We start from the raw sequence: 27,214 nt of genomic DNA on the forward strand, positions 1-27,214 counted from the left end.
GTGGCAGATCCCGGTCAGACGCCTTGGACAGACAAGTCGGTTTGCGAGTCCGACGGAGGAATCCATGTTTGCGAGGGTGTGGTGTGGTCCGGATGCAGTACGGGACTGGATCCAGTACTACCGGGAGGACACGTGGTGGGGGTATCCCAGGCACCGGGTCCAGTGGGAGCCGCGAGTTGACACAGAGCCGAGGCGGCAATAATGTGCTGCTGCGCGTCGAGTTCCACGGCAGGAATGGGAGGGTCGACCTTGGGTGAGACGACGCTGCGGCGTGGCCTCTTATTGGCCGCAGCAGTTTTAGGCAACAATAGTGCGGGAGCTTCGTGGCCCAGTCGATCGTGAATACTCGCCACCAAAAGCTCGAGCCGTGCGTTGTTCTCCTCGATACGTCGGAAGACGTGTTCGCCTTGATCGATGCGCTTGAGCACTTTTTGGGCGTGGGACTTGATTTGCACCAGAGACCTGTGTCGGTGGGACACGGGAAATGGAAAAACAACAGAAACAATGAGCATCGTATGAGTGAGCGTTTCAAGGTGATCGATCGTACAAAAGCAACGTCGTGGACTATCCCGCTGTTATAGAAGTACGCGTCCGGAGCATCCATCCGCATGGAGACGTAGGAGTGTGTGTGTGTGTGTGTGTGTGTGTGTATACGATACACGCTTAAAAGTTCACGTACCGATTCGGCAGATACGCGCTCATCTTTTTCCACTTGCCCTTGCCAAATTTGCGCAAGCCGTACAGGAAAAGTATCTTTTCGTCCAACGTCCATCTCCCGGTGCGGTGGGGTGAGCCAACCACGGCCAGGGGGGCGTGTTCCGTGGGGTGTGGGTCGGTGCGTACGGAACCGGCGGAACGCGCCATGTCGTTGGCGGACGCCGACGGGTGTTCACGTAGCAGTCGTTCGCGCGGACGATACTTGGTCGATTCAATAAAGCTATGGCTACTGGTATGGACGACGGTAGTCGGGTCGGTGTGGGACAAGTTCGTCATGCTCGGTGATGTGTGTGTGTGTGTGACGCTCACGGGTCCGTGTGTGAGTGAGTGAGTGTGTGTGTGGAAGAAAAGGAAAAAAAAACACGAATGCCCCAACGATACATGCCGAGAGGCGTACGGAGAAGATACCCTCCGATGGAAAGGAAGGCGGGGGGGGAGACGTTCGGTGAGGTTGTCCTGCCAACTCACTGTCACTTTTTTTGTGTTGGGGGACGTGGTTCGGTATCTTTCTGCCGAATCGGAAAATGTCGCAAACGAGAAATGTAGCCGTGACGCTGAGAAACGCAACCTAAGTAAATTTGAAATGGATGGCGGCTCGCAACGATGGATTCCACTTTTTCTGCGTCATCCGATTGTTCGGCCTCTCGTCGTGGGGCGAACGTTAGAACGAGTGGTTTGGGTGTTTTGCGTCTCGGAACGATGGCAGGTCAGACGGGACAGACAATTCGGACGGTGTCACAGAGACGACGAACCACAATGTCGCACTGCGCGCTCGCACTGCGCGGCGCTTGGATGTGCTGACCCCCGCCCCTCCCAAAAGCGGACGCGCGCCCAGCGACGAGGATACCCCAATACAGCACAGACAAAGGCATCCGGCGGGAGCCTAGTAGGATGCGGACGACACAGGCATTGACTTCCAGGCACGTTCCGAAAGTCCATTGCCATCCCAACGAGGCTACTTATAACTGTAAGTGTCACTGGATCCGTGGACGCTTCCTTCGACCACACGGGTATAGTACAAAACGGTAGGTAGAGAAAAAAGGTTGTCGGTAGACCACCACTAAACGTGCGAAGAGCCTACGAAACCCATGCGCCGCGCGCCTAGTCGAACGAAGGATAGGCTGGACTCGTCGTCGCCAGAGTAATCCGTTGGTCGATCGATCGATCGACTTCTAGTTGGAAAGGTCTTTCGGTTCGGTCGTGCCCGTGTCGTACCAACGCTGCTCTCCTCACCCCACCACACACTTGCAGGTTGCACAGGTCACAGTCAAAACGCACCATCGTCGACCGTACACCATGGATTTCTCCTATACCACCGCCAACGCGGAGAGTGTCGACGACCCGTCGGAAACCGTCATGGCGACGCACGAAGACGACGACGAAGAAACCGAAGACGGAGAAATTGTCGAATCCTTGGAAGACGTTGAAATCGGCGATCCCAAGGCCCAGCCCCGTAGGGAAGAAACCTCGACGCCCGACGAACACGAGGAGTCGGACGAGGATTCCCGTTCCGTGCCGGGAGACAATCACGATGGGGCCGTGTCCGGGACGCGGACAGAGCCACACGCGTCGACGGATGGTTCCCCAACCCCCAAATCGGACGAGCCCAAGGACGCAGAAGACGAAGGAGAAGAACTGCACGAGCAAGCCAAGATGGAATCCGCTTACAGTACACGGGGACGCACCGCGGATAGGGATCCCGATCCACTCGAGCGTCTGGCCCGGGACGCGCTCGGGGAACTAGCGCGAGAAAAAGAACCGTCCGCGAGTCACTCGAGCTTTCTTTCCGACTCGCTGACGGAAGAAGAGCGTCGCACGCGCACACGGTATCTACCCGAGGTGGAAGGATTGCACGCACTGCGCAAACACGAGGTCAAGGGTGATCTCTCCCTGGCGCGGACTCTGCAACCCGTCCCTGGAAAAAAGTCGAAACGCACGGAAGATGCCATGGACGAAGATGGGGGACTCTCTCCCATGGAAGATTCGACCGACGCCAACCGCCGTGTCGTTACCATTGCGGGCCACGCCTTGCCCATACCGAGCCCCGCTTTTGTGGCTCCCTTGACGGAGGCGACCGTCCCGTCCGCGCGCGTCGTCGGTTCCGTCACCGCATTCAATCCGCCACAGCCGCCAGAATCTGTCAGTGCCAAGTACAAGCACAGAATGCTGCGCTGGGAAAATCATCCCTCCGAAATTCAAGTCGACCTGACCAAGTACCGCAAGACTGTTCAGAAAGCGCGCAGTGAACTTCACAAGGCCATGGCCGAAAGAGAACGGGTGGAAACGGTGCAGGATCATTTACGTCGGCACTTTTTTCAACACATTGATTGTTTGAATGCCGAATGGCGGCAACTACAGGGTGAGTTCCACGAGATTCAACAGGAGTGTGTCGACGCCGCGGACCTCCTTACGTCACGCACCCGCAGTCGGGGCGCAGGAAAGAGCAGCCACGTGATGCGGGACGTCCTGCAGGTACTGCGCAGTCGTGGAGCCGAGCTTCAGACCAAGTCCCTGAATTTACACAGCATCCCAACCTCGTCGGAACCGGCATTGCGTGGCATGGGTGGGGTAGGCTTACGGAGCTTTTTAACGTGGGACCGATCCACGGTGATTGCTCCCGCGCCGGCTGCGGCAGCCTGGTTGTTGGCGGGCGACGCGGTGGAAACCCCGTGCGGACCGGGTACTGTGCAAGCGGTATATCCGCCGGGGGACGCGTTGGAAAAGGGGGGAGACGCTGACAAGAACCCGGACAGTCAGCCATCGGAAGGGTTGACGGGACCCCGTGTTGCCGTCCAACTTCCGTTTGGAATTGGGTACTTTCCTTTGGATGCGGTTATGACGAAAGAAAATCCCGCGGCTTACGATGATGCGCGACTTGCGCAACGATGGAAAGGGCTCATGGAGACGGCAACGGCGGTTGGTTCAGTGTTGGATCTGGAATCGATGGCGACCACCACAAACGACGGAACCAAGAAAGAAGAGTCTGTCGATGGAATGGACGAATCGGGGTCCAACGTCGAAAGCAAAGACGATATGGAAGAATCCACCGTAGCACGAAGGATTCCCTTTGGTGCCGGCATGCTGCCGATCGGAACAGCACGTGGGCATGACCTTTACAAACGCAAGTTGGCGGATCTGGAAAATGACCTGGATAAACCTCTCTACGAGGGGGAAGGTGTCCTAGGGTTTAAAGGCAACAAAAATGTTCCCACCGCAACCCGTGAGGCTGAGGACTTGCGACAAGAACGGATCGATCTCGAGGCGAAGCTTCATCATTTGAAAAATAAAGTATACCGACAGCGAAACATTCGAATACTGAATGAACGGACCTATGCTGGTGCTCAAGAACGTTCAACGAGAGTGAAGTCGTTGATCACCGAAATGCGAATGGACTTGATGAGCCTGCGGAGCCGCCTTGATGACGAAGTCCGCGAACTTGGGATCACCGGAGATCAAGCGGAAGCAATTCTGACTTCGTTCTACCGGTCACTGGACTCGCAGCACTCGGGGGAAGCCTCCCCTCCGAAGCGACAGCGAAGGGCGCAGGATGATCTGGATGATGACGAAGAAATGGCATCGGCACAGGCGGGATCCACGGATGTCGCATCGGATTCCGGCTTAATCAAGGTTTAATAGAAGCTAAGTATTTGTTTTATCAGAGAGTAGATTAAGTTGCCGTTTCAAGACCGTAGAATTTGTTGTGGTCAAGTTGGAAGGTCAAAAACCTGAGGGAGTCCAAGTCATCATCTCCTTCATCCCTTTCACTTAAATTGCGATCCAGACGTTGCGCAGGAGGTGTCTTCATGTTCAAAGGTTTTTCTAAGGGAACTCCGTTTAACTTCTGATCGAGCGCCTGAAGAAGTAGGACAATTTGTTCGTCGAATGATGCAGAAATTCTGTCGGCCTCGAACAACTTGGTTGCATCCGCCAGACCAAAAAATGTCTCCTCTTCGGAGACTTCCTTTTCCGTACTGAATCCCCAGTGCCCATGATTGAGTCTCTCTTCGGCTTCTCTGCGCTTGACGGCAGCTCGATCAGCAGATTCCTGTGCCTCTCCAAACATTTCTTGCTGATAGGCACAAAATTCGTCTGAGAGATAAAAGAGTTGCTCAAATTGCTTCGCAACATCGGGCCCCTCGCTGCTACCTCCACGAGCCCCATCCAGCAGACCTTTTCTCAGTAAACACGAAAGGTAGTCATCGTGTGTAGCAATGACCTGATCCAGAGTTTTCGATTCTTCGATACCGTGGACGAGCTGCTTCCAGCCGCCTTCCAATACTTCAAACATCAAATAGCTCTTGAGATTTACTACGAAATGCATCATGGATTGCCTCGTAATAGCAATTTGGCGCAGAAGAACTGTTGCTTGAGCATAGGCTTTGCTTATTGAAACGTTAATGCCATTGTGCTGTGCGGCCGTCTGCAACGCGTGCTGCAGAACTGCACTGTGCCGCCAAGTGAGATTGAGCATAAACTCAACTCGACGAAGATTAAAAAGAAATAGGAACAATTTTCGATAGCTTTCCACCGCCTTTGCGTGAACAATTGCAACCAATGGATCAGGGACACTGTATTCCAACAAAAAAATATCCCAAACCGTTCTCACGTCAGCATCGCTTTCCTTCGAGCAACCAAACATATACCTTGCATCCTCATCGGCAGATAATCGAAGCTCTACTTGCAGTCGTTTCAGTACGAATTCAGGAAAATCAGAAGCGTTTGTGCCTCGTAAGGCGGAATCAACTATAGCAGCTAGAGTATGGCGATAAACCCCTACAATTCCCCGCCGCCCTTCAAACTCTTGATGAATACCATCTAGAAGGGAAGAATAAAAATCACCTTGTCCCAAAAGAAGAAATTGCTTGAGTGCAAAAAGATGCTGCAACAAATGGTGCCTGTCGTGTAGCGATGTGAGAATATGAGAATGAACCTGCAAAGCAGCGCTGTCCAAATTTTTACGAGAGATCGAGCTATCCTCCACGAAAAACGACGACCGCGGTTCCTTCAACATTGATTCGGAAATGGCACTTTTATCCTCAATTTTCAATCTCCATTCACCATCTTGTAAAGACTTCCGAATGAAGTTAATCCCCTTTCCGATGCTAAAGGCAACCAATACGAGACCCTCGTCTACGACCCCTATCGGCACTTTTTGCTCTTTAATAGAGTATCCTTCACTCCACAAATTATGGTCCGCAACTCCTTCGTTTTCTTCCACAAAAAATTCTTCGAACGGATCCATCAAGAGGCCTTGGGTTGTCCAAAGCGAAAGCATTTGAAACCAAGGCCTAGACGATTGGTGCAATATCTGCTTTAGCAAAGTCCCATGTCTCGAATCACCGTGGCGCATGTGAAGATATAAGGCAGTCAAAAGCGGACCCCCCGAAATATGCACAAGACCATCCACCAGCGTGGCTAAGATTCGTAGCCTGGAAATTGGTGGCCGAAGTTCCAGAAGCATCTGGCGGATGGAATATGGATGCGATTCTTCTAGCCTAGCTAGAAAGCATTGGTAGGAGTGCATTTCTTCCGTCAAAGAACTCGCAAAGGCCCGAAGAACGGCTCCCTGTTCGATTGATTGCACTTTGCTTAGATAGTCCGCTATACGGCTGTACAACCAACCGGCTTCGCAGCACATTCTAATCGCATCCTTAGAACCTGATCCTAATTTTGAATGAACTAGTAAGCTTGGCGGCAGCGCTTGATGCTGATCGATGGCTTCAGATCGTACCCTAATTCCTTCGTAGGTATCTTCCCGGAGAGACACATTTATCTTATATTTCCATACAAAGCGTATCCTTTCCCCATTGATCCCCTGAAGAGCGTAAAGACATTCCCGCAAAACATATTGTTCTTCAACATTAAATGCTTCCAAAAAAGCTTCTTCAAATGATCGACTCCTTCGTTTGTCATTTTCATTGACTTCGGTTTTTGTGATTGTTGGATGATGTAGAGGCATCACTGGTCGTTGTCCGTTGCTTTCGGCCAGTTCAGTCAACACTTTCACAAAGCTGGCCGGCGCATTGGAGGCGGCTCCATCGTATAGCGTTTCTAGTCGATCCAGCAACGCCTTCAATTTTCGTTGAGACTCTTTATCGGGAAGCTCCTGGACGATATCTTGCAGCAACGCTTTCAGGTTAGCTTGGCCGTTAGTGGCACTTGTCCAAGTCTGTTTACCGGTGCGGTTGATATGTCTCGCCAACGACAGGCTGTCGGCATCCGGACCGACGGTGGAGCGGACCAGCCTAAACAGAGCGTTTTCGATGTCGTGATCGCTCAGCTTTGGCATCTTGCGATGAGAACACAAAGCTTAGTCAAGCCCAAAGAGAATGCCAGTCCAAAAGCTATGTATGAACTGTATGTGATCATTGCCTACAGTTCATCCGACCGTGCCTCTAAAAACGCTCCAAATTTGCTTCGAGAATGTGAGCTTTGGTGAGGGATTTTGACGACACATTACAGCCAATGAAAAAGGTGGTGCTCCTCTATGGACGACAATAACAGTAAATCTTTCCGTCGAATACAGGCGGACCATGCGACCTCAGATCCTCGTTTGTATTAATCTGGAGAGAGTAGGGAACCCTGGCACAAAAAATCTATTTATATAGCTATGATGAACTTGAATTGATGGTTGCATCACCCCACCATGGAGTTCTTGCCTTTGCGCGGATCCCGCCAAAGAGAATTGCGTGGGCTTGTAATCCAATTGGCTCAGTCGGTACCCGACACCTACCAATACGCTCATCCATATCCTCTTCTGCTTCTTCCAAGCGGTCTAAAGTTAAACCTGCCATTGGTTCATACAAAGAGTCCCGAATGATTGGTGCTCCGAGACTTGCTAATTGTGCACGTACTTGATGTTTCCGACCCGTCACCAAGCGGATGGTACTCTGGTAGTGCACCTTCCCCGCAGGATCGTATGTATGGCTATCTTCCTTTCCGATTTTGATTGGCTCGCATTTGACAACTTCCAAAACACAGCGATTCCAGAATTGACGAGCTTTTCGCCGCGATTCTGGAGGTGCGTGGCTGACCAGCTGACACGGGGGTCCGCCTGATTTACCACGAGCCGACTGTGGTGCCCACATCCAGTGTAAGTGCATTCCCAGCGGTACGGGCTGCGTAGTGACGGCCAAATAAAGCTTGCGCAGCTTCCGTTCGCGTTGCATTTCCTGGAACACCTTTTGTCCGTTCCCATCCTTGCTCAGCACGACGCAGCCACCAACACAAGAGTCAACACGATGGCACAGCAGAGGCCTAACGACTTCGTTGCCCTGAATGTCTGTGAACGGACCGAGGTTATCCTGGACACATCCTGGGCAGCATTCTACGTAATTTGATGAATCCGGCTGTGTCGGAAGTAGTGGAGGCTTATCCACCACGATAAAAGTGGTATCCTCATATAGAAGACGATCTCGCGTCAACTCCTCACATGCAGGGAACCTTCGAGGATTGGGGTAAACACGAAGGTCTGTACCGGCCTCGATCCAGCTTGGCTTTAGAATCCGTCGGAATCTTTGATTTTCCATTTGTTCAATGTAAGCTTCCAAGTCGACGTCTTCGTTATTCTCGTACCAGCTCGCGTCTTCCCGACCACCCCACCCTTTCGGCAAATCCGCGTACATAGCGCGACTGCTACTACCAGCATCTCCGTCACTATCGTACAGTCCTAAAACGTCCTCATCTGTCAAGGTTTCCATACGAGCCCATACGGCGCCAATCGCAACCAAATCGTTCGCTTCGTCGAGGCTGGTCAGATTGGCTATGTTAAAAACAGCTTCGTTGAGGGGTCCCGAACGACGCGCAACTCCCATGACAACTTTCGACTTTGTAGCCGACCTGAGTTGATACGGTAGCGGACTAGGGACATCGTTCGTGAGAACGTCGAGAGGCGCTGTCAAAGATTCGGCGGCGTCGGTGCTATTGGCACCGGCTGCTGTGGATGATTGATGGAGTTGCCAATTCGTCAGCTCTCGTTGTCGGCTGGTACTGATTGCAGGGCTTCTTGAACTTAATATACGGGACCCTATGATGAACGCCGTCGATGCGCGGCAATGCAAGGCTGCAGCCAAAACCGGAAGCCATCTAAATTGGATTCCCATGGCAAGAAGCGTATTCCGTTAACTGAGAGAGGCATCCACTGCACCGCAACACTCGAAACTGTTATTCTTTGTTCCTTGGTGATGTTTTTGGGTTTTCTCAATTTTTGTGGTGTCGCCGTCTGCCTGTAGCACAACGGGTACTCAATAAAGAGACCCGGAAAGTATGTTGCGATTTTAAATCGTGATTCGACCAGCTATGCGGGAATCACTAATTGTCGAACACCACAAACTGTGACATATTTACAACCCAACGGGTGTCGCCAGCGACATCATATCTATTTTTAACACCACACACGCTCGTGTTTTTGAAGTTCGATGATCGCCATCAGCCAACGAACGAACGAACGACCAACACAAACGCAAACCAACTTTCCATCGACATCGAGATCGACATCCGTTGCAACAAGACTGGCGCTAATCCCCTTGGCTCTTTTCGTCGTGTAAGCAAGCTTTTGGCATCGGTATCATCGGTTCCTTCCAATAATGATGACGTTGTCAAACAATGTGCCTCTCTTTCTGTTGACTATATCAGGAACGGCGTTGTGGTTGGGACGAGAGTCGCTCGCGTTCGTCGTGGTTTCGCCTCCCACACCAGTATCCCAGCGGGTTTTAGTGACAAGAGGTAGCGGCAATAGCGTGCCGTCAGCGAAGCGGTTACCGACCTTGCGCTTGCTGTCAACCTCACCACGCGACGGCGACGACGAAATTTCCAAATTGATAGGGAAACGGTCCGAAATCAAGCGCAAGAAAAAAGAGGACGACAGCAAGCCGAAAACGGACGAGCCCATTGTGGATCTCGATCTCGACAGGTTACCAGAGTTTAGAACTGAGCGACCAGTTCGTCGAGCAAAACAATCCAAAGAGGACGAACAAGAAAAAGACGATGATAAAAACAAAAAGAAGGACGATTTACCAACTGTCGATTTTAAAGCCGATTATGCGGACGAGAACGACTTACACATACCGAATCGTATCGGTATTACAACGGTCGCTTGGGGAGATCCGAGCCGAAATTTTGTTTCGTCGGGAAAATTGAGTAAACGTATGCTCAAGGCGGGAAAGTTTGTACCAGGTGATCTCCAGCTGGCCTACGAAAAGCTTTTGCTGGGTGGCATTGTCTTTATGGAAACGGCTCCAACCTACGGCGCGGCGTCTCGCAACAGCAAGCTTTCGGCGGAAGATATCTTAAAGAGATGCATGCTGGAAGTCGGCGATGGCTTGCCGGAAGCCAAAATCATGACGGGCTTGGGCGCTTCGGCTTGGACAAAACCACGTGGAATGCCTCAGAGTTTGTCAGACTCGTGTGATCGACTAGGTCAGTCTATTCTAGAGGTATTCCAGGTACCAAAATCGCGGTTCTTTCCGACGCCACTGTTGGCCAACGCTCTGGCCCAGGCCATCGAGGAAGGACAGTGTAGTTACATCGGAGTGCAAGGCGTCACCAATGCAGGAACCTTGCGAAAACTGGCGAACAAGCTCGAAGCGAAAGACGTCACGTTGACCACTAACGCGTTTGACTATTCTTTGACCAAGCCGGATTCGGAATACATGATTGATGTATGCAAAGAACTTGGCGTGATTCCCATCATAACAGATCCATTGGACGGTGGACTATCGTCGGGTATCTTCACGGCCACGAACCCTTCCGGCGGAATCGCCGGCTCGACGGGCAAATTTACCTTTAAAGAATTGGAGAAACTCCAACCGTTGCATTCGGTCCAAGAAACTGTGGCGGAGAGGGTCAGCACGCGCGTGCGTCGGGATATGCGAACGATTCAGGACCAATTCCGTGGCAAGTATGGCCCACCACCGAAAATCAACACGGAAATAACCACTACGCAAGTGGCGTTGAACTACATCGTCGCCAAGGGAGGTGTACCGCTGCCGGAAGTCAACAGCCCAGCACAAGCGGAAGAAGTACTCGGCTGCTTGGGATGGACCTTGGCGGATGAAGAAGTCGACATGCTGGATTCTGCCGTGGCTCTGTGTAAGCTGAAATAAAAATTAAAAAACTGCTACGCTTGCGCACTTGTACTAGTTCCGCCGAGGCATGTATGTGCGTATGCATGTACGTATAGATAGATATTTGGAATAGAAGCGTTCGTGGCGATGAATGTTACAGAATGGTTCGCGGATTTCGCTTTTTACCGGGCGTGAAAATGGGCCGGATGTTTGTGCACGCACTGTATCAGCCCGTCCGCTTCGTTGACACAGACCGTCATGGCTCGATCTAGTCGAATGCCTTTTTGTTGTTGGCACTGTTCCAGCAAGGCGTAAACGTCGGCGCAGGGTCCGTCGCGCAATTGGTCGGGGGGTGCGGCGGCTGGTGTTGACGTCATCGCTCGTGAGGATTCGGTTCCGGCTACTGCCGGTGCCGCCCCATCTGGTGGTTTGGATGAGGTGCCTCCCATTGCAATGGAACGAACGAAGGAACGAACGAGCGAACCAACGAATGACTCACTGATAATGGACTCTTCCACGCGATAGTACGGAACAACCGGCAGCGAAGGACCAGTGTGCGTTACTGTTCGCATATTCCGTGTCGTGTTGTCGCAAGAACGCCTAACCGACCGTACGGTTCCGGTACGGTTCGAGACCCTACACTGGACAGACGGATTCCTTCTTTCCTGAGTGTCTGGACCTGATCCGTCAAAGTCGATCCGCAGTGCTGCCGGCAGACTTTTTGCTGGTTTTATACCTGTTCACAGTCAGTCAGTCAGGTCACGCATATCCATCGCGGCACGAAATCTACAATCGGAAGCGTCACGACACGAATCCCATCCCGTTCACATCTCTCAGCGGTTTAAAATAGAAACAAAGGTGGGAAACAAATAAAGGATTTGCACTTTCGATTCCGCAACGCGATCAGGAGTCCAATCGTGACACCTTTCTTCCGCTCTTCGTGCCTCGACCCCACCAAAATGCGGCTGGTTCCCCCATCCACGCCGATCCATCGACATCTGCTTCGCCCTCGTGTCTCGTTCCCACACGAGACGCCCCCCCAAAAGTGTTCCGAACGCAAAAACACTCATCACATCACACATCAAAAGCCAAGTGATCTTGGTAAGTGTGTGCTTGTGTTTCATAACTTCGAGATCTGTTGCTTTTTCTTTTAGTAAAAAGTGCCTGTGAGTTGTGATTACACAACAACAATTCATTCTCTCACACAAAAGATTCTACACCCGTCGCTACTCTTTTTCTGGATCGGTCCAAACTCCAGATCTCCGACACTTTTTTTTTCGGACGATACACACAATGATTTCTCGTCGTGCCGTCACGCCTTCAACCGCTCAGCGCATGCTGATGATGCGGCAGCAACGCCGCGGCATTCTCGGTATCTCCAGTGCCGTGGACAAGCGTCTGTACCGGGCCGCCAAGTCGGTCATGCCGGCAATTTCCAAGACGGAAGAAATCGCACTGGGCTGCGGTACGATCGGATTCGACCGGGACATTTTCACCGGAAGCCCGTCGCTTAAGCATCTCGTGGATACGTACAAGCCCAAGTTGACGCCGGAAGAACAGAGCTACCTGGACGTGCAAGTCAGTGAACTGTGTGCGCTGTTGAACGATCACGATGTTGTGGAACGCAAGGATTTCAGCAAGGCGGCGTGGGATTACATGCGCGACGAAAAGTTCTTCGGTATGAAGATTCCCAAAGAGTGGGGAGGTCTCGGGTTTTCGACACAAGCCGTGTCTCAGGTTCTCGCCAAGCTGGGTACCCAGTGCATGGACGCCAACGCGACGGTTGCTGTGCCCAACTCGCTCGGACCCGGGGAACTCCTGGCACGATACGGAACACCAGACCAGAAGGAATACTTTTTGCCAAGACTAGCGGACGGTACCCTCATTCCTTGCTTTGGTCTCACTGGACCGCATTCCGGAAGTGACGCAACCTCTCTTATTCAGAGTGACTGTGTCGTGGAAGAACGCAATGGCGAGATTGGTGTCGTCGCCTCTTTCAAGAAGCGTTACATTACCCTGGCACCCGTTGCGGGTGTTGTCGGATTGGGCCTCAACCTGGCCGATCCCAAGGGACTCCTCAAGGGTAAGGGTGGTGAAGGATTTACGGTCGCCTTGCTCGAACGCGATCATCCCGGCCTCCGCATGGGACCCCGTCACATGCCACTCAACGCCGCCTTTATGAACGGAACCGTCGAAGGGGAAGACGTATTTATCCCCATGAGTATGATCCTCGGAGGACAAGATCGCTGCGGTAGCGGCTGGCAAATGTTCGTCGAGTGCCTGGCGGAAGGCCGTGGCGTGAGTCTCCCCGCTGGATCGGTCGGCGCCGGACGCGGTGTCGTCACCGGGGTGGGTGCCTATTCGCGCGTGCGCAAACAATTCCGTGTCCCCATTGCCGAATTTGGTGGAATTCAAGAAGGTTAGTCTCGTTGATTGGTGTGGAATTCCGACGTTGCCATTGTGGAATGTGGTTTCTCATGGCATGTTTTTCTGCTGTTTTCTTTTTGAATTTGTACTTTAGCCATGTCATTGGCTGCCAGCGATACCTTGATTGCTATTGGTGGTACCGATCTGATGAACGCGATCGTGGATAATCACGAAGCACCTATGGTTATTTCGTCGGTCATGAAGCAGAATTGCACCGAACGTGGTCGACGGATCGTCGAACGCGGCATGGACGTTGCCGCGGGTTCGGCTATTTGCCGGGGTGAGAAAAACTACCTGGCCAACGGCTACACGAGCTTACCCATTGCGATCACGGTGGAGGGTGCCAACATTATGACACGCTCTTTCCAAATCATCGGGCAAGGTCTGACCCGATGCCATCCGCATATGTTGGAATTGATTCAATCGTTGCAAATGCCGGCGGACAAGGAAAAGGAAGCCGTGGAAATTTTCACCAAGCAGTTTTACAAGGTACTCGGGCACGGTGTATCGAACTTTGGCCTTTCGGTCACCCGTGGGTTGGGATCCACGGTTTCTACCGCGTTCCGATCCAAAACTGCGTACAAGGACGGAGACAAGCTCGTTGAATACCACGAAAAGCAGCTATTGCGGTTGTCGGCTAATTTTGCCATGACCGCGGATTTGTGCTTTACTCTAGGAGGGCGACTAAAGTTTGAAGAATTGTTGATGGGTAGGTTGGCGGATGCCCTCGGCGCCATCTTTCTCGGATACTCGACTTTGCACCACTACCAGCGTCGTCGTGGCGTGGCCGGTCTGGAGGCCATTACGGAACACGCCATGTTGCGCCTAGAAACCGAGGCGCAAGATGCGCTCAAGGTGGCTTCGGACAACTTTCCGGGACCGCTCGGTCCCGTCGCTAGTTTGGTCATGAAAGCCGGATGCTTCCCGCTCGGTAATTTGACTCGCCCTTACAAGGAACCGAACGACACGCTTACCAAGGAGGTGGCAAGATTGGTCACTACCCCGTCAGAATTGCGCGACATGTTTGCCGAGGGAATTTATACCGCCCCCGACGGTGTAACGCACCAAGTTTCCGATCTTATGCGTGCTTTGCCAATCTGCGTCGAGGCCGACAAGATTGCAACTGCGCTGCGCCGGGAAAAGCGCGACCCAACGCAAGATGAGGCCGACAAGATTGCTCAGGCGGAGGCCCTCCGTGACGTTTTGATTCAGGTCGATGTTCACGACTACCTGACCGAGGCCGAAGGACGGGAAGGATACGTGCGACCCGCATTGCTTGGCACCGAAGAGCGTTTGGCGGCCCTGGATCGCAAGAGTTTTGCGGCATAAACCAATGCCACGTGCAGATCTGTAGGGTGCTACTTTTTGCGTGTGTGTGTACAAGTCTTTAAACTATAAGAAAAACTAAAAAAATTCACTGTGCGTGGGCAGTTGTTAAAGTGCATCGTTTGCAACGCACGGAAACTGATCCTCAAAATTTAGCCAAGTATCTACAACTAGACTGCCTCTTCCAGCAGCATTGCCAACGTTTCGTATTTGTTGTCCATACCAGCCACGTGGGCAATAAAATCTCCCTTGTGGTAGTAGGCTTCGTTCATGTACCACTCTTGCCGTTGCAGGTTTGTGACAGCCTTTTCGTAGTGCTGGGGTGCAACAAACTTGGCGAACGAATTGAAGGTACACCGTGGCGGCACGACTACTTTTTGTCGGAAGTCCTTGCGGTCGGCCAGTAGATTCTTCAAGGAAAAATTGTCCCCACTCTTGGCGAAACCCGGCGGTCGCACGTACGAAGTCATCCCCCACCATTCTTCCAAAAGTTTCAGCGACCATGCAGATTTGTGGATCAGCCACACACCGGAATTGTAACCACCACCCGTGTCTTCCACAATCAAAAAATCCTTCTCGGCATCGGCGGGTAAAAAGTCTTCAATCTGTTTAGACGAATTCATAATGACGGTATCCGCATCCAACCAGACGACCCAGTCACAGGATTCCTCTTTCAGGAGTCGTTGTGCAGCCAGAATCTTACTCCAGGCCGGTGGTCGCTTCTTATCGAGCAATGCGCTCTCGTCGTACAGGTGGTACCCATGCTTATCGGCGTACTTTTGTTTGTTATCCCACGTCAAGCCCAAGAGTCCATCGTAGTTGCGGTAGGCCATGAGTTTTTGAAACCAAGGTTTTTCCTTTTCGTCCGTTAGTGTGGTGAGACAAATCTTGACTTTCGCCGCCGGAACAGTTTGATTCCCGTGCATCCGGAGCGTGGGATAGTCCGGTGGTGGGCATTTCCGTTCCAATGCCGTAATCGGCGCGTGGAGCCAGGTACGCTGTCCCCGATAACCGGCAATTGTTCGCTGGATACCGTAGGCAACCAGTACAATGACAGCAACCAGTCTACTAATGTCCCAGAGACGACGGCTACACGATTTGTTGGCCCAGGTGCGACAGGGTGCCAGTACGAACATCGGCAGGCGCCCGTGCCGTCGGGACGTCGGCGAGGCCGCCGGGGACAAGCTAGCGTAGCCCTGGGGCTGTCGCAACGAAGCACCCATACTTGCTTGTTGTCTAGCTGCCTTGGAAATACAAAAACGACTATTCGAGGGAGGGGGGCTCTGCTACGAGCATCAAAATCCCCAATGATTCCCACTTTGGAGAGTACTGATTCCAAGCAATGAGCTTTGTGTCGTGACCGAGGACGGAGATTTGTCGTGTAACAGTAACACGAATACTGGGTGTGCAACCACAGGATCGAATTTCAGGATAGGGTTTCGGCCTGACCGTCACCTTCTCACAATCAACGAAGTTTGTAACAATGAAAGAACGGCACGTTGAAATGTCCCCTCTATGTATATTATACAAAGGACAACAAACACGACCAATTCAGTCGCACACACAGATTGACAAAGTTGGATACTTGTCTTTGGTGGGATCCAACAATTGTTAAAATGAGTCTATGTTGAAACTGACACATTCAAATTACTAACAATAGGAAACTACACAAAGCACACATAATATCTTCCACAGAATGAGAGACCCATGAAAATTCAAAGGACCGTGCGTCCAATCGAGTCGATTCTAGAGAGGTGGGGTGCAATACAGCTGTCCGGGATCACTCACCCTTGACAACAGTTGGCTTTCCGACACGCATCAATAAGAAGTTCCCAATCTAAACAATGCGCCGGTCGAGAGCTACACTCCGGGATGGTCACGTCATCTCGTTCAGCCACTCAAAAAAAACCCATGCAAGCTTGCTGGAATAGGTAGACACATAACTAGCATCAAGAACTCATCTTGCTTCTTGTAAAAGCATGCGTAAGCATTCCGCCTTGTTATCGTATCCGGGTGTATGCGCAATAAAATCACCTTTGTGGTAGTAGTTTTCGCTGAGGTACCATTCCTGATCGTCCAAGTGGTCCAAGACGTGGACTGATTCAGAAAGGGTCAAGAACTTGGCGAACGCGTTGAAGGTACACCGCGGTGGCGACAAGACGTGTTCGTTGAAATCCGTCATTTCCCGTAACAGGGCCTTCATGGCGTTGTTGTCGCCGGACAGGCTCAGTCCGGATGGACGCACAAAGCTGCGCATATCCCACCACGTCTGCAAAAACTCTTGCGCCCAGGGTGTATTGCGTACCAAAAATACTCCGGAATTGTATCCACCGCCGTTGTCACTACCGACCATGAGGTCTTTGCCGGAACCCGCTGCCGGCAAGAAGTCTTGTATGCGTACATCCGAGTTCATTATGACGGTATCCGCATCGGTCCAGAGCACCCATTCGCATTCGTTGGTTTGTAGCAAATGCTGCACGGCTGGTATCTTGCTCCAAGCCGGAGGCCGGGACGTATCGATCCAGTCCGAGCCGTCCACGAAGCGGTACCCGTGCTTGTGCGCGTAGAGGGCCTTGTTGGCGTGGGTGAGCTCGAGAATGCCGTCAAAATTGCGCCATCGAATGAAGCGCTGCCAGCGAGAAGTAGACTTGGCGTCGGTGAGCGTTGTCATGCATATTTGACTCGATTCAATGGGGATTTCTGCCGGAGGAATCGCACCACGACTCAAGGCACCGTCGTCCCCCGTAATCGTTGCCGTAGCTGCTCCTATTGTTGGATACGACGGAGCGGGGCATTGTCGGTTCATGTACGTAATGGGGGCATTGATCCATCGTCGGTGAGTCATATACAGAGAGAAAACCCGGTGAACGGAGAGAATGGCTAGCAACACTCCGAGGCCTACAACCGTCACGTTGGAAGCGTTGGCCCGATTGCGTAGATACAGTAACATCCGAGAGGGCTTGCGTCTGGTGGGATAAGAATCCATGGGATCGTGCCTACTTTCATTACTGGCCGCCGTCCGCCAACGAAAGCGCTGCTTGGAACGCTGCACCAGGAGCTGCTCGCCCACGGGGTCTTGCGGGTTTTCCATTGCTAGAACTGCCATACTGTGGCTGTCGGAATCGAAACTTTGGGTACGATTGGTGAACCAAAAGGGACCGTTGCGTTGATGGTGGTGGTACACGGGGACACTACTGTACTCGTCCCACTCGTTCGTCGACGTGCGCAAAGGTACCTTGTGTGCTTTGGACTCGCGGCGAGCCATGTCCCGGTCCCCCTCCTTTTGGTTGTGGGGAGTGAGTGACTGAGATAAGTGTGTGTAAAAATGTAAATTTCGTTTTTGCGTTCCGTGTAGGTCGGGTCCGTAGAAGACAGGCGGGGGAGAAGGGGGGACAAAGGTTTCGGTACCTGTAAGTGTCACCGACCAACATAGGTAGGTAGATATGGTAGATATGCGTACTTGCTTTCCCGCTTGCGTTTCGAATGTTGGCTACCTATTAGGACGGGCACAAACGTACCGACACTCATACGCACATACAAAAATCCACGAGGAAGTGCGTTTGTGGTACGGGCCAGCCAACCAAACAACGTAAGAAAAGCGAGCCAGGTGTCCGTTTGACTGTGTAGCCACGTCGTTCCGAATGCTCCAATTTTATAAAAATTTGGATTAAAACGATTAAGTGTGTTTGGCGATGAGACATTCTTGAACGTTTCGGAGACTCCGGATGGGTGCAGAGCATCGAGCGATCGTGTCTTTGCCAAGTGACTCGTGGGTTGTTGGGTCACCACCACTCGGCCACTCGAGAACCGGTACTCAATGACTGGAATCCGGAATCTCCATGGGTTCGACAACTGGTATCGAGTCTAGAGCATAAAGTGCCAACACCCTTGGGGGAAGTTGGGTCGGGTCTATCCGGTCGGTTGGTCTCGACTCTTATGAATCTAGTATGAATCTCCGTTGATGCATCGTGTTGCCGCAGTAAGGCGTCAGCAGCCGCTACCAACGAGAAACGATTCCTCCCCGGCGGTGACTCAAAATCCCCACTCCTAGCTGTTTTTGATTCTGTAGTCAACGCCAGGACTCGTCTCACCGAGTCCATCCCCTTCCCCTTTGCTCAAACAACCATTGCTTCCCTCAAATCGCCGGTCGCAACCATTGTCCACACGCCCACCCCGGAATTTTCATCCACCCACACACACAGAGCATGGGTACCCCCCAAGATACCCCCAGCGCAAACGCCTTTGCACGACACGCGCAGGAAGACGCGGCACTCGCTGCAACGTCTCCGGAAGAAGCTTCCAACGACGACTCGGGACCGGGTTTGACCTGGGTCGGTCGGGTGGGTATCTTTTTGCTCTTCCCCACTGCCGTCGGTGTCGTAGGCATGTACTTTGCCTATCTGGAAAAGACCAACAATCCCGAACGGATCCTCTCCTTTGATCAGGACTTCGTCATGCCGTTCTTGCTGTCGCTCGCCATGGCTATTGTGATTGGCTTCCAGACGGGAGGCTACACGTCACGGAAAGTCAAACCGGTGTTGTCCTGGCCCAAGGTGAAACGAGTCAAACGAGTGGTGCACCGGAAAAATGGAAAAGTCGTGGCGCCCGAAGATGTGCCCCCGAAAAACAAAAATGCGTAGAAATGCCGTTCGTTTGTTCGGTCGGGTGTGCCGCTGGTTGTTGCGTTTGGTAGACATGGCCACCGACGGAAAATGGGTCTTTTTTTTTTGGTTCCAAACGAAAGTGAACCTCCTGTTACCTAGCTAGAACGACGCACCCACTTAAAATCGTCACTACTACTATTAGCACATGGGTGGCTTTGACCGCAACTGATAACATGAATTATATCTTCGTGTACTGTCTTTATTGCGTTATTCAAAGTGCAACGAATCGCCGACCTTTTCGTGTTTGCGCATGAATTCGGTTACCCCACCACAATCTTCGACTTCTTGTCTATTCCATCCTAGTTCCGCACAGACCTTGTCAAGGCTGTTCGTAATCACAAACTTCTTTTGCGTTTTTTCGTTCACAAAACTGAGCAGCGTGCGTGCCGTTGTTGCCTTGAGGATAACAAAGAATCGAAGCAATTCGGTAAGGAATCAATATTTTTGCGAGACATCCCGTGCCAAACAAGACGTCGACTTTGACAATACTTACAAACATGGTGGAAACGGGAAACATGACCATCTTGAACAGTGTCTCGGGATAATTGGGCTCGAAAACTTTGTATACCTTTTTCAGAGTTTCGGCTCGAAGACCAGAAGTGATGCCAATACCAGACAAATCTATGAATTGGCAGGTTTGGGGGTGGCGTGGATTCTTGGCCTTTGCCAACATGCGTTCGGTGAAAATGACAAAGGCGGCGACCACGTCGTCCGCAGTAATTTCCCCCGCTGTCTGCATATTCAAGAGTTTCCCATACTCCACGTACACCGTTGGCGGAAAGTCGTGCAGGAACTCAACATCGATTTCGGAAACGGCCTTTTCTCGCAGAATTTTCTGTAATCCGCTCGTTTTCAAATCAATCGGAAATCGGGCTGCCTTCCAAGCCTCATGATCCTGCATCAGTTGCATCGCGGCCGGGACGTTGCCGTCGCGTGCATCCAAGAAACGTCCCCACGAGTTTGGCCGAGCATCCCAACTGTACCGTTCCAGAGTCAGAATTAAAGGTGGGTCCGGCGCAGCAGACTTGACCGTCTTAATCTTTAGCAGAAGACAATCGTACGCGTCTCCAGGCGAAATAACTTTGTGGTCCAGCTCTACCTCGACTTCTTCGCCTTCCCTGTTCAGCACTTCCACCTTGTCCGTGTCGTAGTCCGGAGCAAAGCGACGAAATCCCTCACCGTTTACGGCCACGATACAGTCACCGACCTGCACATCAAACTTTCGAGCCACCGTATCTCCGTCGAGCAGACGTCCGATGGTAGCATAGCCTGGGACGAACATCTCGTTATCCGCAGCCTTGTCGCAATGGACTAAGGTACAGCCCAGACTTCCGTTGGGATCAGCCGCAAACGAAATATGTAGAACTTTGGCCACGTCCACGCTGGTAGAACCAAATTGGCTTTCCGACATGGTGGCAATTTATTATTACGCGGCTGACGTCGGAATCTTGTTTGGTAATTGTAATGACGAGCTTGATGCGCGGGTCTTTGCCACAGTTGCCCACAAGATTCTCGCCACTTTTGAAGGAACCGTTGGGTTTTGAGATTTTGTTTCGGACTGACAGAGACAGTGAGCGATTAACTGTAAATCACATGTCGGGACAATACGCCGTATGCCAAAATGACCGTTGTTTCCACTAACTAAACCGGAGCTGACAGTGACTACGTCACATTAATTAGCCACGACTCGCTTTGTCTCACAGTCAAACCAAGGTAGCCGATGAAACGGTACCCCTACTCTCCCTAGCTATCTATGTCATTGCCAGTCCTCTTGAGCTACTTTCCAATCTCTACCAAACTTATAACAATGCTGAAAGATGTGCTTTCCATGAAACCGGAGCCGAATGTAGGGTATTTGAACAATTTTGCTTTGCTATAGACGACGATCTTTTACAAAACGGAAGGGTTCGCTAGGCACTTCAAAGACCGTGCGATCGCGAGACCAGTCGTCGAAATCGCCGATCGAGCTCGCCATATGCCGATCGAATCGCAAGAGACCATTTCGGCCGTGAACGCTTTCGGGCTGGATACTAACTTCCAGTCTAACGTATTGCCACGCCTGTCGAGCATTGATTGTAACCGTTGATTTGGAGACTTCGTAGGTCCCCCAGACAGCGGCTTTATCTGGTTGACGTGTTAGACAAACTTTTAAGAATCTTCGGAACATTTCGTGTGGCGAAGCCGCCGTCAACGCATATAGAACCCGTCCGTCTTCCTGAAAATACAGATAACGGTAATACTGGAAGAAAAAAGATGAGTTCATTTGTCGACTGTCAATAAACATCTCATCTGGTCTGGGTGCTAAACGAATGACCTACCACAGTTTCTAGAACAGCTCCGACAGGAATCTATACGATTTCGGAAACGAATTATTGAGTATTGCAGCGCCACATTGCAGCTAAGTATCTATGCACAGCCCACTTACCTCCGTCCACATGTCACGTTGAATCTTTTTTACACGAGCAAATTTCAAAACGTAGATGCCCCCGCCAGCCCTCACCCGGGGTCTCAATTCTAACATTGCTCGGTATGAATTACCAAACCGGCTGACATGTAAAGCTCTTCTTTTGCTTTGATTCAAATAAAGACGCTCACATAGACGTTTGTACACTGCCTCCGTTCTTGTAAACGCTTTCCAGTGGGGGCTAACTAATGACAGTGTCCCATAAGCGTCAACGGGCAACCACTCGAAGACTTTGTGCAGTATGTCATCTGGAATCATCAAAATCTGACCGCCGACGTCCAACAGCTCCTCAATTGAAAGATGTCCAGCAGCCGACGCTAGCTCACATTCAATCTTCTTTTCAAGCTTTTCGTCGCTTGATGAGTTGCCATCGGCGTCCTTGTCTTCAGTCCGACCCCTGATTTTTTTCTTGCCTTGGCTAGACCTTTCCGACGAAGGTATCAAATTGTTCTCATCAGGTCGCGACCTTGGAGTATCATTCGAGTCTCCGACGGCTCGCTGAAGCGTCATGAATTCTTCGAATTCACCGATCGTACTGTAACCATGTTGCTGAGCAAGCGCCTTCCGTTCATGCCTTGGAAGCATATGCCAAATTGGCCAAGTGAGCTCCCACCTTTCTTCTTCACGAAACCATAGCTCATTTGATTCTTCAGCACTCCCATCGGTGTGCGCAGTGATTACTGCAGGAACTAACGCTTCTGTCGCACTCATCCTAAATTCCTGCCGAAGTGAACCGAATTAACTTTCCACACAATTTCACTTCAGTTTATCGACTCTTTCCAACCACGCACACAAGCGCACAAGCGATTCTTGGCTCTTAGCTGTATGCGTCTAAAGAATAGCAGAAAAATAGCAACTGATAATGCTTTCGCGAAGTACAGTTGAATTTTCTCTGTCGCGTGGTAGGTTGTGAAATGTGTAGGAGTTACACCTTCTGGAAGGCGATTTTTGCAATCGGAAAAACGGCCTTGTTTTCTGGTCTGCTGAGTCGATGAGTGCGACATTTTGGTACGCAATGCAGACCGTGCGTTTTTTAGTCGTCGGTTTTCTTGACGAGTCTGGAGGACAGGCAAGTACCTTTATATGGCCGAAACTACCTTCTAAAACTTTGATTTCCGGACAGCGTAAACCGAAATAGATAGAGAAAGCGTAAAGAAATGACGGATGCTTACATCTACATAAACTGTTTTAGGGGGACAATATACTCTGTCGTGGCGCTAGTCAAAGCAAATACCATCTGTTTTCAATCGCTGCACGAGTAGAGCTCGAGACAGAAGCTGGCAACAAAACGGATAGGAAACCTGTATCATACACTCCGGACAACAACATGCACAAAGAGCGTTGGAGAAGCTTATCGCTTTTCACTCACATGCGTATCGTACTCCGACTCTAGGGTGTATTCGTCAGCTTGACTCTCCATATCCGACTGACGAAAGATTTCGTTGAAGGCATCCGGCTGTTTCACGCCCAAAAACCGGATACCAAAGATCAGACTGAGCGTTCCACAGGCCATCAGAATTCCCCAGAATCCCATGGCAAAAAGAAAGAGAACAATAAGGAGATCCACAAGGTAACGGCCGCGAAACGAAAAAAGTTTTTCTCCAATGGACGAGTTCTCGAGTCGTTCCGTGATAGCTTTGGGTGCTTCCAGAGCGACACAAAGCATAATCAGGCACATCAAGGTCGTCATGACCCCCACCAAAGCATGCAAATACCGTGGCACAGACGCGAACGTCATGGCGACAATGATATTGAGCTATGTAAGAAGACCATGATGAAAAAGAGATCGTGAGATATGCGTTGCTGTCTTCGAGCGGGTCTTTGGATTTCATTAAGACAAAAAGTCATGTATATGTACATATGACAAAACCTCTAAGCGAAAGTTAATGATACGACATTTCCACATGCCAAAAACATATTTGAAGATATTCGATTCTTGTTTTGTGACAGCGAATGGGCGATCGCAAATTTTCGTTCATTGTCCATGGACTTACGACGTAAACGAGCGCAGAGATCGTTCGGAAAGATCTTGTCAAACGATGTTTTGACGACATGTTTTGAAGGTTGCCTCTGGTTACGCTGCTTTGAAAGGAAAGAATAGAAAGTGTTCAGCGACCTTGAAGCATCAACGAGTCGGGCAGCGAAACGATTGTGAATTCGAACTTGTTGTGGAGCTCCGAGTTTGTCGGCGATCTGAACATTCGCTGTCCGTGTTGATTTGGAAATTCCCATATCAGGCCGGCGTCCAGATGAATGCTTTTATGGAGAAGGGCTGTTTCGTTGTTGTACTAAAAGTCCTATAGTAAAAGGAAAAGGCGTTATAGGCGGTTTTCTTGAAAGCGGATGATGGACAGACACCCCACGACGACCAGTCCACCCTCATCCACAGTCGGTCCAAGAAGCTTTGGCTGTAAAGAGAGAATGTGCACGATGGTCTAATCGACAGGGCCGATCTCCTTCCTCACAGTCAATCCGCAACAAGACTAGCAAGCGAAAGACCCAAGGATCCAATCACGAGAGGAAACTGCAAAACAGCTCCAGCTTTTTTTCTCACCAGAGAGGCTTCATTGACCATGGGGCGAAAGAAGAAAATTGCATCCCAGCAACCGGAATCATCGAATCAACCGGCTAAGAAAGCAAAGCCAGAAACTGGTCCGTCGTTTCTCGTGAAAAAGTACCGGCCGGATAAGCATTATGCATCGATGGACGCTTTCGTCAAGTACGCGAAGTCTCACCGAATGCTGGACGCGGCCTATGTACAATGGAACAAAGGCGTAACGGCCGAGAAGCCGTTTGTTTTTTCTGTACGGGTGGGTGGGGTAGACCTCGGTTGGGGGCGGGGGAAGACGCGTGAGGCTGCCATGGAATGTGCCTGCCGAGCAGCCTTTGCCTTGGTTGGAGCTCACGGGTATAAAAATTGGACAATTGATGACAACTGCTTGATGGAAGAACCAGTAGATGTGCCTCCTCCACCACCGCCTCCGATGCCCGGCGCGATGGCGCTCGGCTTGCCTCCTTACCCTCCAGGCAGCCTCCCTCCTCCTCCCATGCCCGGCTTTTTACCACCGCCTCCCCTTCCCGGTATGCTTGCGCCTCCGCTGCCTCCCGGTGCGCCACCGCTTCCTGATGCACCCCCACCTCCAATGGCAGCGGACCTTATCCCTCAGCCCCAAATGGTATCGAACCAAGCGCCCGTAGCAACGAGCGTAGCGTCCGGTGTCGCCAATAATGTGAACTCTGCTGTAAGTGATGCGTATACAACTTCTGCAAGCGTATCTCTCAATTTTGGAAAGCCTGCTGTTGTGAAGAGTCAGCGAAAGCAACTCAAGGGTGGATTGACTCTTGTGTACGATCCGCTCTCGGAAGGAATGGAAGAACTGAGTATGGAAGAACGACGAGCTAGCCTAGAAAGATATCAAAAAATGTTGGTGCGCTCTGTGGCCAAGTAAGGAACTACTATCTTGTAAGTAGGAACAAGAATATATGAATGGCTGTGAGTCTCATTTTGCCTTCAGGGTGGCGAATAGCGGAGAATTTTTTTTGGGAATATCAAGGTATGTCGCGTTCTCGCAACTGGTGGGGTAAGATAGAAACGTAAGTTGTTACATTGGCAATCTTTTTGGTGTCTTGCCGGTAAAGCCCATCATTGGAAGCATTGACTATGAGGTATGTGGTATTTTCATCTTTGTTCGCGATGAGATTCATGCGATAGGACCCGAGTAGGGTCGTCAGTTTGTTCCTTACCGGGGCTCTTGGCAGCTTCGTCTTATGAAAACTCCGCTGAGACTACGCTTGTACTAGTAAAAGTTCCATAAACTACAAGGTGGAACTGATATCTTGCGTGTCTTTACTTTTTGTTGACGCTACGAGGTAGGGTAGAAATTCACATAGATTTCTAACTGTAGAACCGGGTCTGCCTTGCCTTTTCGTCCGAGTAGGTAGTATTGGGTTTTTTCACTGTCTTTGTCAGTTCTGCCACCACATCACTGTCACAAGAAATATTTTTCTTTCTCGGTCTGGCAATTTGATCATTCGATTCAATGTGATCTTCCAGCTTGTTCTGATTGTGAAAGCAAATCATTTTACCGTTGTAGGTAATAAGAACTTTTCTCATGGCTTCACTTCTACTTTCGCTATTGACAGTGAGCAGACGAGCGAGCTCTATGAGTGTGGCTAAAGGCGCATTGACTCGTCAAGGGCCTGGCATTTATCTATCGAAGTCGGCGCCAATTCGATGCACGCTTCAACAACAACAACAACAATCTCTATCAACCAGAAGCAGCGATGATCAACGAAATCAGAGCGCTGGTCAAGTTATCAAGGACCACCAATACTGCGTTGATCTTGTCCGCGAGCGGGACAGGGAAGGATACCGTAAGTAGGTTTGGGTTGGATCAAGGGCACACTTTGACGACGCAAGCTTCTCCAAAACAACTCACACTTCGTCGTTCGCTTTTGTTGGTAGTCTGCGGTTTACTGATGCCGCCAGGAGCTACCAAAGCGTACTTTGCCATACGGGCCTTTAATGTTGAGCTAGCGTCCGTCAAAGACTCTCACAACTTGCGCCGTCGGGAGCAGCCTGGCCAACAAGAGTCTTCGAGTAGTGTTGCCCTGCAAATGCGCATGCAATGGTGGAGAGACGCCTTGAAGGAAATTTACGAAGACGAAATGAGTGTTGCTGCTGATCCTATTCTAAGGAATCTATCGGTGTCCTGCTGGCACAATCCTGTCGTTCGAGCTTTGTCCCAAGCTCACCAGCAATGTGACTTGACACGGCGCTTCCTCGAACGCTTGATTGATGCTCGCGATTACGACCTCAGTGTTGCGCAGTATTCTTCGATGAATGAAGCGGCAACCTATGCAGAGGATACCATTTCGAGTCTTCTGTACCTAGCCCTGGAGTGTACAGGGGTAAGTTCAGCGGTTGTTCTCTGTGTCTATAGTTCTTCCAACTAGATTCCTTTTCTCACAAGCGTGTGTAACTGCAAAGACTCGCGACGACAATGCTGATGAAGTCGCTTCATACGCTGGTGTCGGGATAGGTCTAACGACAGCCCTACGCGCGACGCCCTTTCGATTAATGCATGGTGAAATACCCATTCCAAAGGATCTGCTGCGCCCAGCTTTTCCTTACCAGGAATTGATGAAACAGACCGAAGAGGAATATACGTTGATAGAATCCGACGCGATAGCATTTCGCGAGGCAGTCCGGCACATGGCAAATGCTGCTTCCACCAGTTTAGCTCGTGCGCGCGATATTCAGGGGCATGTACCGAGGCATGCTAGAGCTTGCTTGCTACCGGTTGTCCCGTCAATTCATTTCCTTTCAAAGCTGGAGGGCGTCGATTATCACTTGTTTGACCCGAAGCTGAACGATGACACACGACTGCGATTAATGTTACTCATGGGACGAACATGGCTCACAGGAATCTTCTAGACACGCGCCCTTGAACTATGTACATAATCGGGGACCGGCTTCGTTCTAGAAATGTCGGGACTAAAATTCTAGTGACAACAAACATAAAATCTTGCCTACTTTAGGTAAGGCGAGG

At 50.9% G+C, this 27,214-nt stretch overlaps 13 protein-coding genes across 13 annotated transcripts; 5 read left to right on the forward strand and 8 right to left on the reverse strand.

The window, feature by feature from the left end:
* Nucleotides 1-14: 14 nt before the first annotated feature.
* PHATRDRAFT_44331 (predicted protein) lies at nucleotides 15-1,184 on the reverse strand (the record flags this gene model as incomplete). The annotated part of the gene is made up of 2 exons (XM_002178425.1): nucleotides 680-1,184; nucleotides 15-462 (listed from the first exon to the last, which is right to left on the reverse strand). Exons 1-2 carry the CDS (start codon nucleotides 991-993, stop codon nucleotides 15-17), a joined length of 762 nt encoding a protein of 253 aa, XP_002178461.1. The 5' UTR covers nucleotides 994-1,184.
* Nucleotides 1,185-1,630: 446 nt separating this feature from the next.
* On the forward strand, nucleotides 1,631-4,350 carry PHATRDRAFT_44332 (predicted protein; the record flags this gene model as incomplete). Its single annotated transcript, XM_002178158.1, has 2 exons — nucleotides 1,631-1,742; nucleotides 1,969-4,350. Exon 2 carries the CDS (start codon nucleotides 2,014-2,016, stop codon nucleotides 4,348-4,350), a length of 2,337 nt encoding a protein of 778 aa, XP_002178194.1. The 5' UTR covers nucleotides 1,631-1,742; nucleotides 1,969-2,013.
* An 84-nt stretch (nucleotides 4,351-4,434) lies between these two features.
* Pt-Spc98 (Spc98) lies at nucleotides 4,435-7,062 on the reverse strand (the record flags this gene model as incomplete). Its single annotated transcript, XM_002178426.1, has 2 exons — nucleotides 4,483-7,062; nucleotides 4,435-4,442 (listed from the first exon to the last, which is right to left on the reverse strand). Exons 1-2 carry the CDS (start codon nucleotides 7,004-7,006, stop codon nucleotides 4,435-4,437), a joined length of 2,532 nt encoding a protein of 843 aa, XP_002178462.1. The 5' UTR covers nucleotides 7,007-7,062.
* Nucleotides 7,063-7,325: 263 nt separating this feature from the next.
* Nucleotides 7,326-8,876, reverse strand: PHATRDRAFT_44334 (predicted protein; the record flags this gene model as incomplete). The annotated part of the gene is made up of 1 exon (XM_002178427.1): nucleotides 7,326-8,876. The coding sequence occupies exon 1, from the start codon at nucleotides 8,817-8,819 to the stop codon at nucleotides 7,326-7,328; it is 1,494 nt and encodes a 497-aa protein (XP_002178463.1). The 5' UTR covers nucleotides 8,820-8,876.
* A 355-nt stretch (nucleotides 8,877-9,231) lies between these two features.
* Nucleotides 9,232-11,255, forward strand: PHATRDRAFT_44335 (predicted protein). Its single transcript, XM_002178159.1, has one exon. It carries the CDS (start codon nucleotides 9,303-9,305, stop codon nucleotides 10,818-10,820), a length of 1,518 nt encoding a protein of 505 aa, XP_002178195.1. The 5' UTR covers nucleotides 9,232-9,302; the 3' UTR covers nucleotides 10,821-11,255.
* Nucleotides 11,256-12,125: 870 nt separating this feature from the next.
* On the forward strand, nucleotides 12,126-14,258 carry PHATRDRAFT_11014 (predicted protein; the record flags this gene model as incomplete). The annotated part of the gene is made up of 2 exons (XM_002178160.1): nucleotides 12,126-13,200; nucleotides 13,303-14,258. Coding segments are annotated over 2 exons (2,031 nt in total), but the record flags the coding sequence as incomplete, so codon positions are not given.
* A 389-nt stretch (nucleotides 14,259-14,647) lies between these two features.
* Nucleotides 14,648-15,757, reverse strand: PHATRDRAFT_44338 (predicted protein; the record flags this gene model as incomplete). Its single annotated transcript, XM_002178428.1, has 1 exon — nucleotides 14,648-15,757. The coding sequence occupies one exon, from the start codon at nucleotides 15,755-15,757 to the stop codon at nucleotides 14,705-14,707; it is 1,053 nt and encodes a 350-aa protein (XP_002178464.1). The 3' UTR covers nucleotides 14,648-14,704.
* Nucleotides 15,758-16,491: 734 nt separating this feature from the next.
* On the reverse strand, nucleotides 16,492-18,375 carry PHATRDRAFT_44339 (predicted protein; the record flags this gene model as incomplete). The annotated part of the gene is made up of 3 exons (XM_002178429.1): nucleotides 16,492-17,942; nucleotides 18,053-18,325; nucleotides 18,357-18,375. The coding sequence occupies 3 exons, from the start codon at nucleotides 18,373-18,375 to the stop codon at nucleotides 16,492-16,494; spliced, it is 1,743 nt and encodes a 580-aa protein (XP_002178465.1).
* A 364-nt stretch (nucleotides 18,376-18,739) lies between these two features.
* On the forward strand, nucleotides 18,740-19,389 carry PHATRDRAFT_44340 (predicted protein; the record flags this gene model as incomplete). The annotated part of the gene is made up of 1 exon (XM_002178161.1): nucleotides 18,740-19,389. The coding sequence occupies one exon, from the start codon at nucleotides 18,740-18,742 to the stop codon at nucleotides 19,172-19,174; it is 435 nt and encodes a 144-aa protein (XP_002178197.1). The 3' UTR covers nucleotides 19,175-19,389.
* PHATRDRAFT_44341 (predicted protein) lies at nucleotides 19,381-20,621 on the reverse strand. The gene is made up of 2 exons (XM_002178430.1): nucleotides 19,692-20,621; nucleotides 19,381-19,594 (listed from the first exon to the last, which is right to left on the reverse strand). The coding sequence occupies exons 1-2, from the start codon at nucleotides 20,607-20,609 to the stop codon at nucleotides 19,406-19,408; spliced, it is 1,107 nt and encodes a 368-aa protein (XP_002178466.1). The 5' UTR covers nucleotides 20,610-20,621; the 3' UTR covers nucleotides 19,381-19,405.
* A 450-nt stretch (nucleotides 20,622-21,071) lies between these two features.
* Nucleotides 21,072-22,560, reverse strand: PHATRDRAFT_44342 (predicted protein; the record flags this gene model as incomplete). Its single annotated transcript, XM_002178431.1, has 3 exons — nucleotides 21,624-22,560; nucleotides 21,517-21,546; nucleotides 21,072-21,437 (listed from the first exon to the last, which is right to left on the reverse strand). The coding sequence occupies exons 1-3, from the start codon at nucleotides 22,371-22,373 to the stop codon at nucleotides 21,072-21,074; spliced, it is 1,146 nt and encodes a 381-aa protein (XP_002178467.1). The 5' UTR covers nucleotides 22,374-22,560.
* A 453-nt stretch (nucleotides 22,561-23,013) lies between these two features.
* On the reverse strand, nucleotides 23,014-23,400 carry PHATRDRAFT_33755 (predicted protein; the record flags this gene model as incomplete). Its single annotated transcript, XM_002178432.1, has 1 exon — nucleotides 23,014-23,400. One exon carries the CDS (start codon nucleotides 23,398-23,400, stop codon nucleotides 23,014-23,016), a length of 387 nt encoding a protein of 128 aa, XP_002178468.1.
* An 835-nt stretch (nucleotides 23,401-24,235) lies between these two features.
* PHATRDRAFT_33756 (predicted protein) lies at nucleotides 24,236-27,099 on the forward strand (the record flags this gene model as incomplete). Its single annotated transcript, XM_002178162.1, has 6 exons — nucleotides 24,236-25,107; nucleotides 25,178-25,216; nucleotides 25,253-25,328; nucleotides 25,757-26,036; nucleotides 26,152-26,573; nucleotides 26,653-27,099. The coding sequence occupies 6 exons, from the start codon at nucleotides 24,236-24,238 to the stop codon at nucleotides 27,097-27,099; spliced, it is 2,136 nt and encodes a 711-aa protein (XP_002178198.1).
* Between the last annotated feature and the right edge of the window lie 115 nt (nucleotides 27,100-27,214).

Source organism: Phaeodactylum tricornutum, chromosome 4 (genome assembly GCF_000150955.2).
Source record: "Phaeodactylum tricornutum CCAP 1055/1 chromosome 4, whole genome shotgun sequence".
Classification (NCBI taxonomy): Eukaryota; Bacillariophyta; class Bacillariophyceae; order Surirellales; family Neidiaceae; genus Phaeodactylum; species Phaeodactylum tricornutum.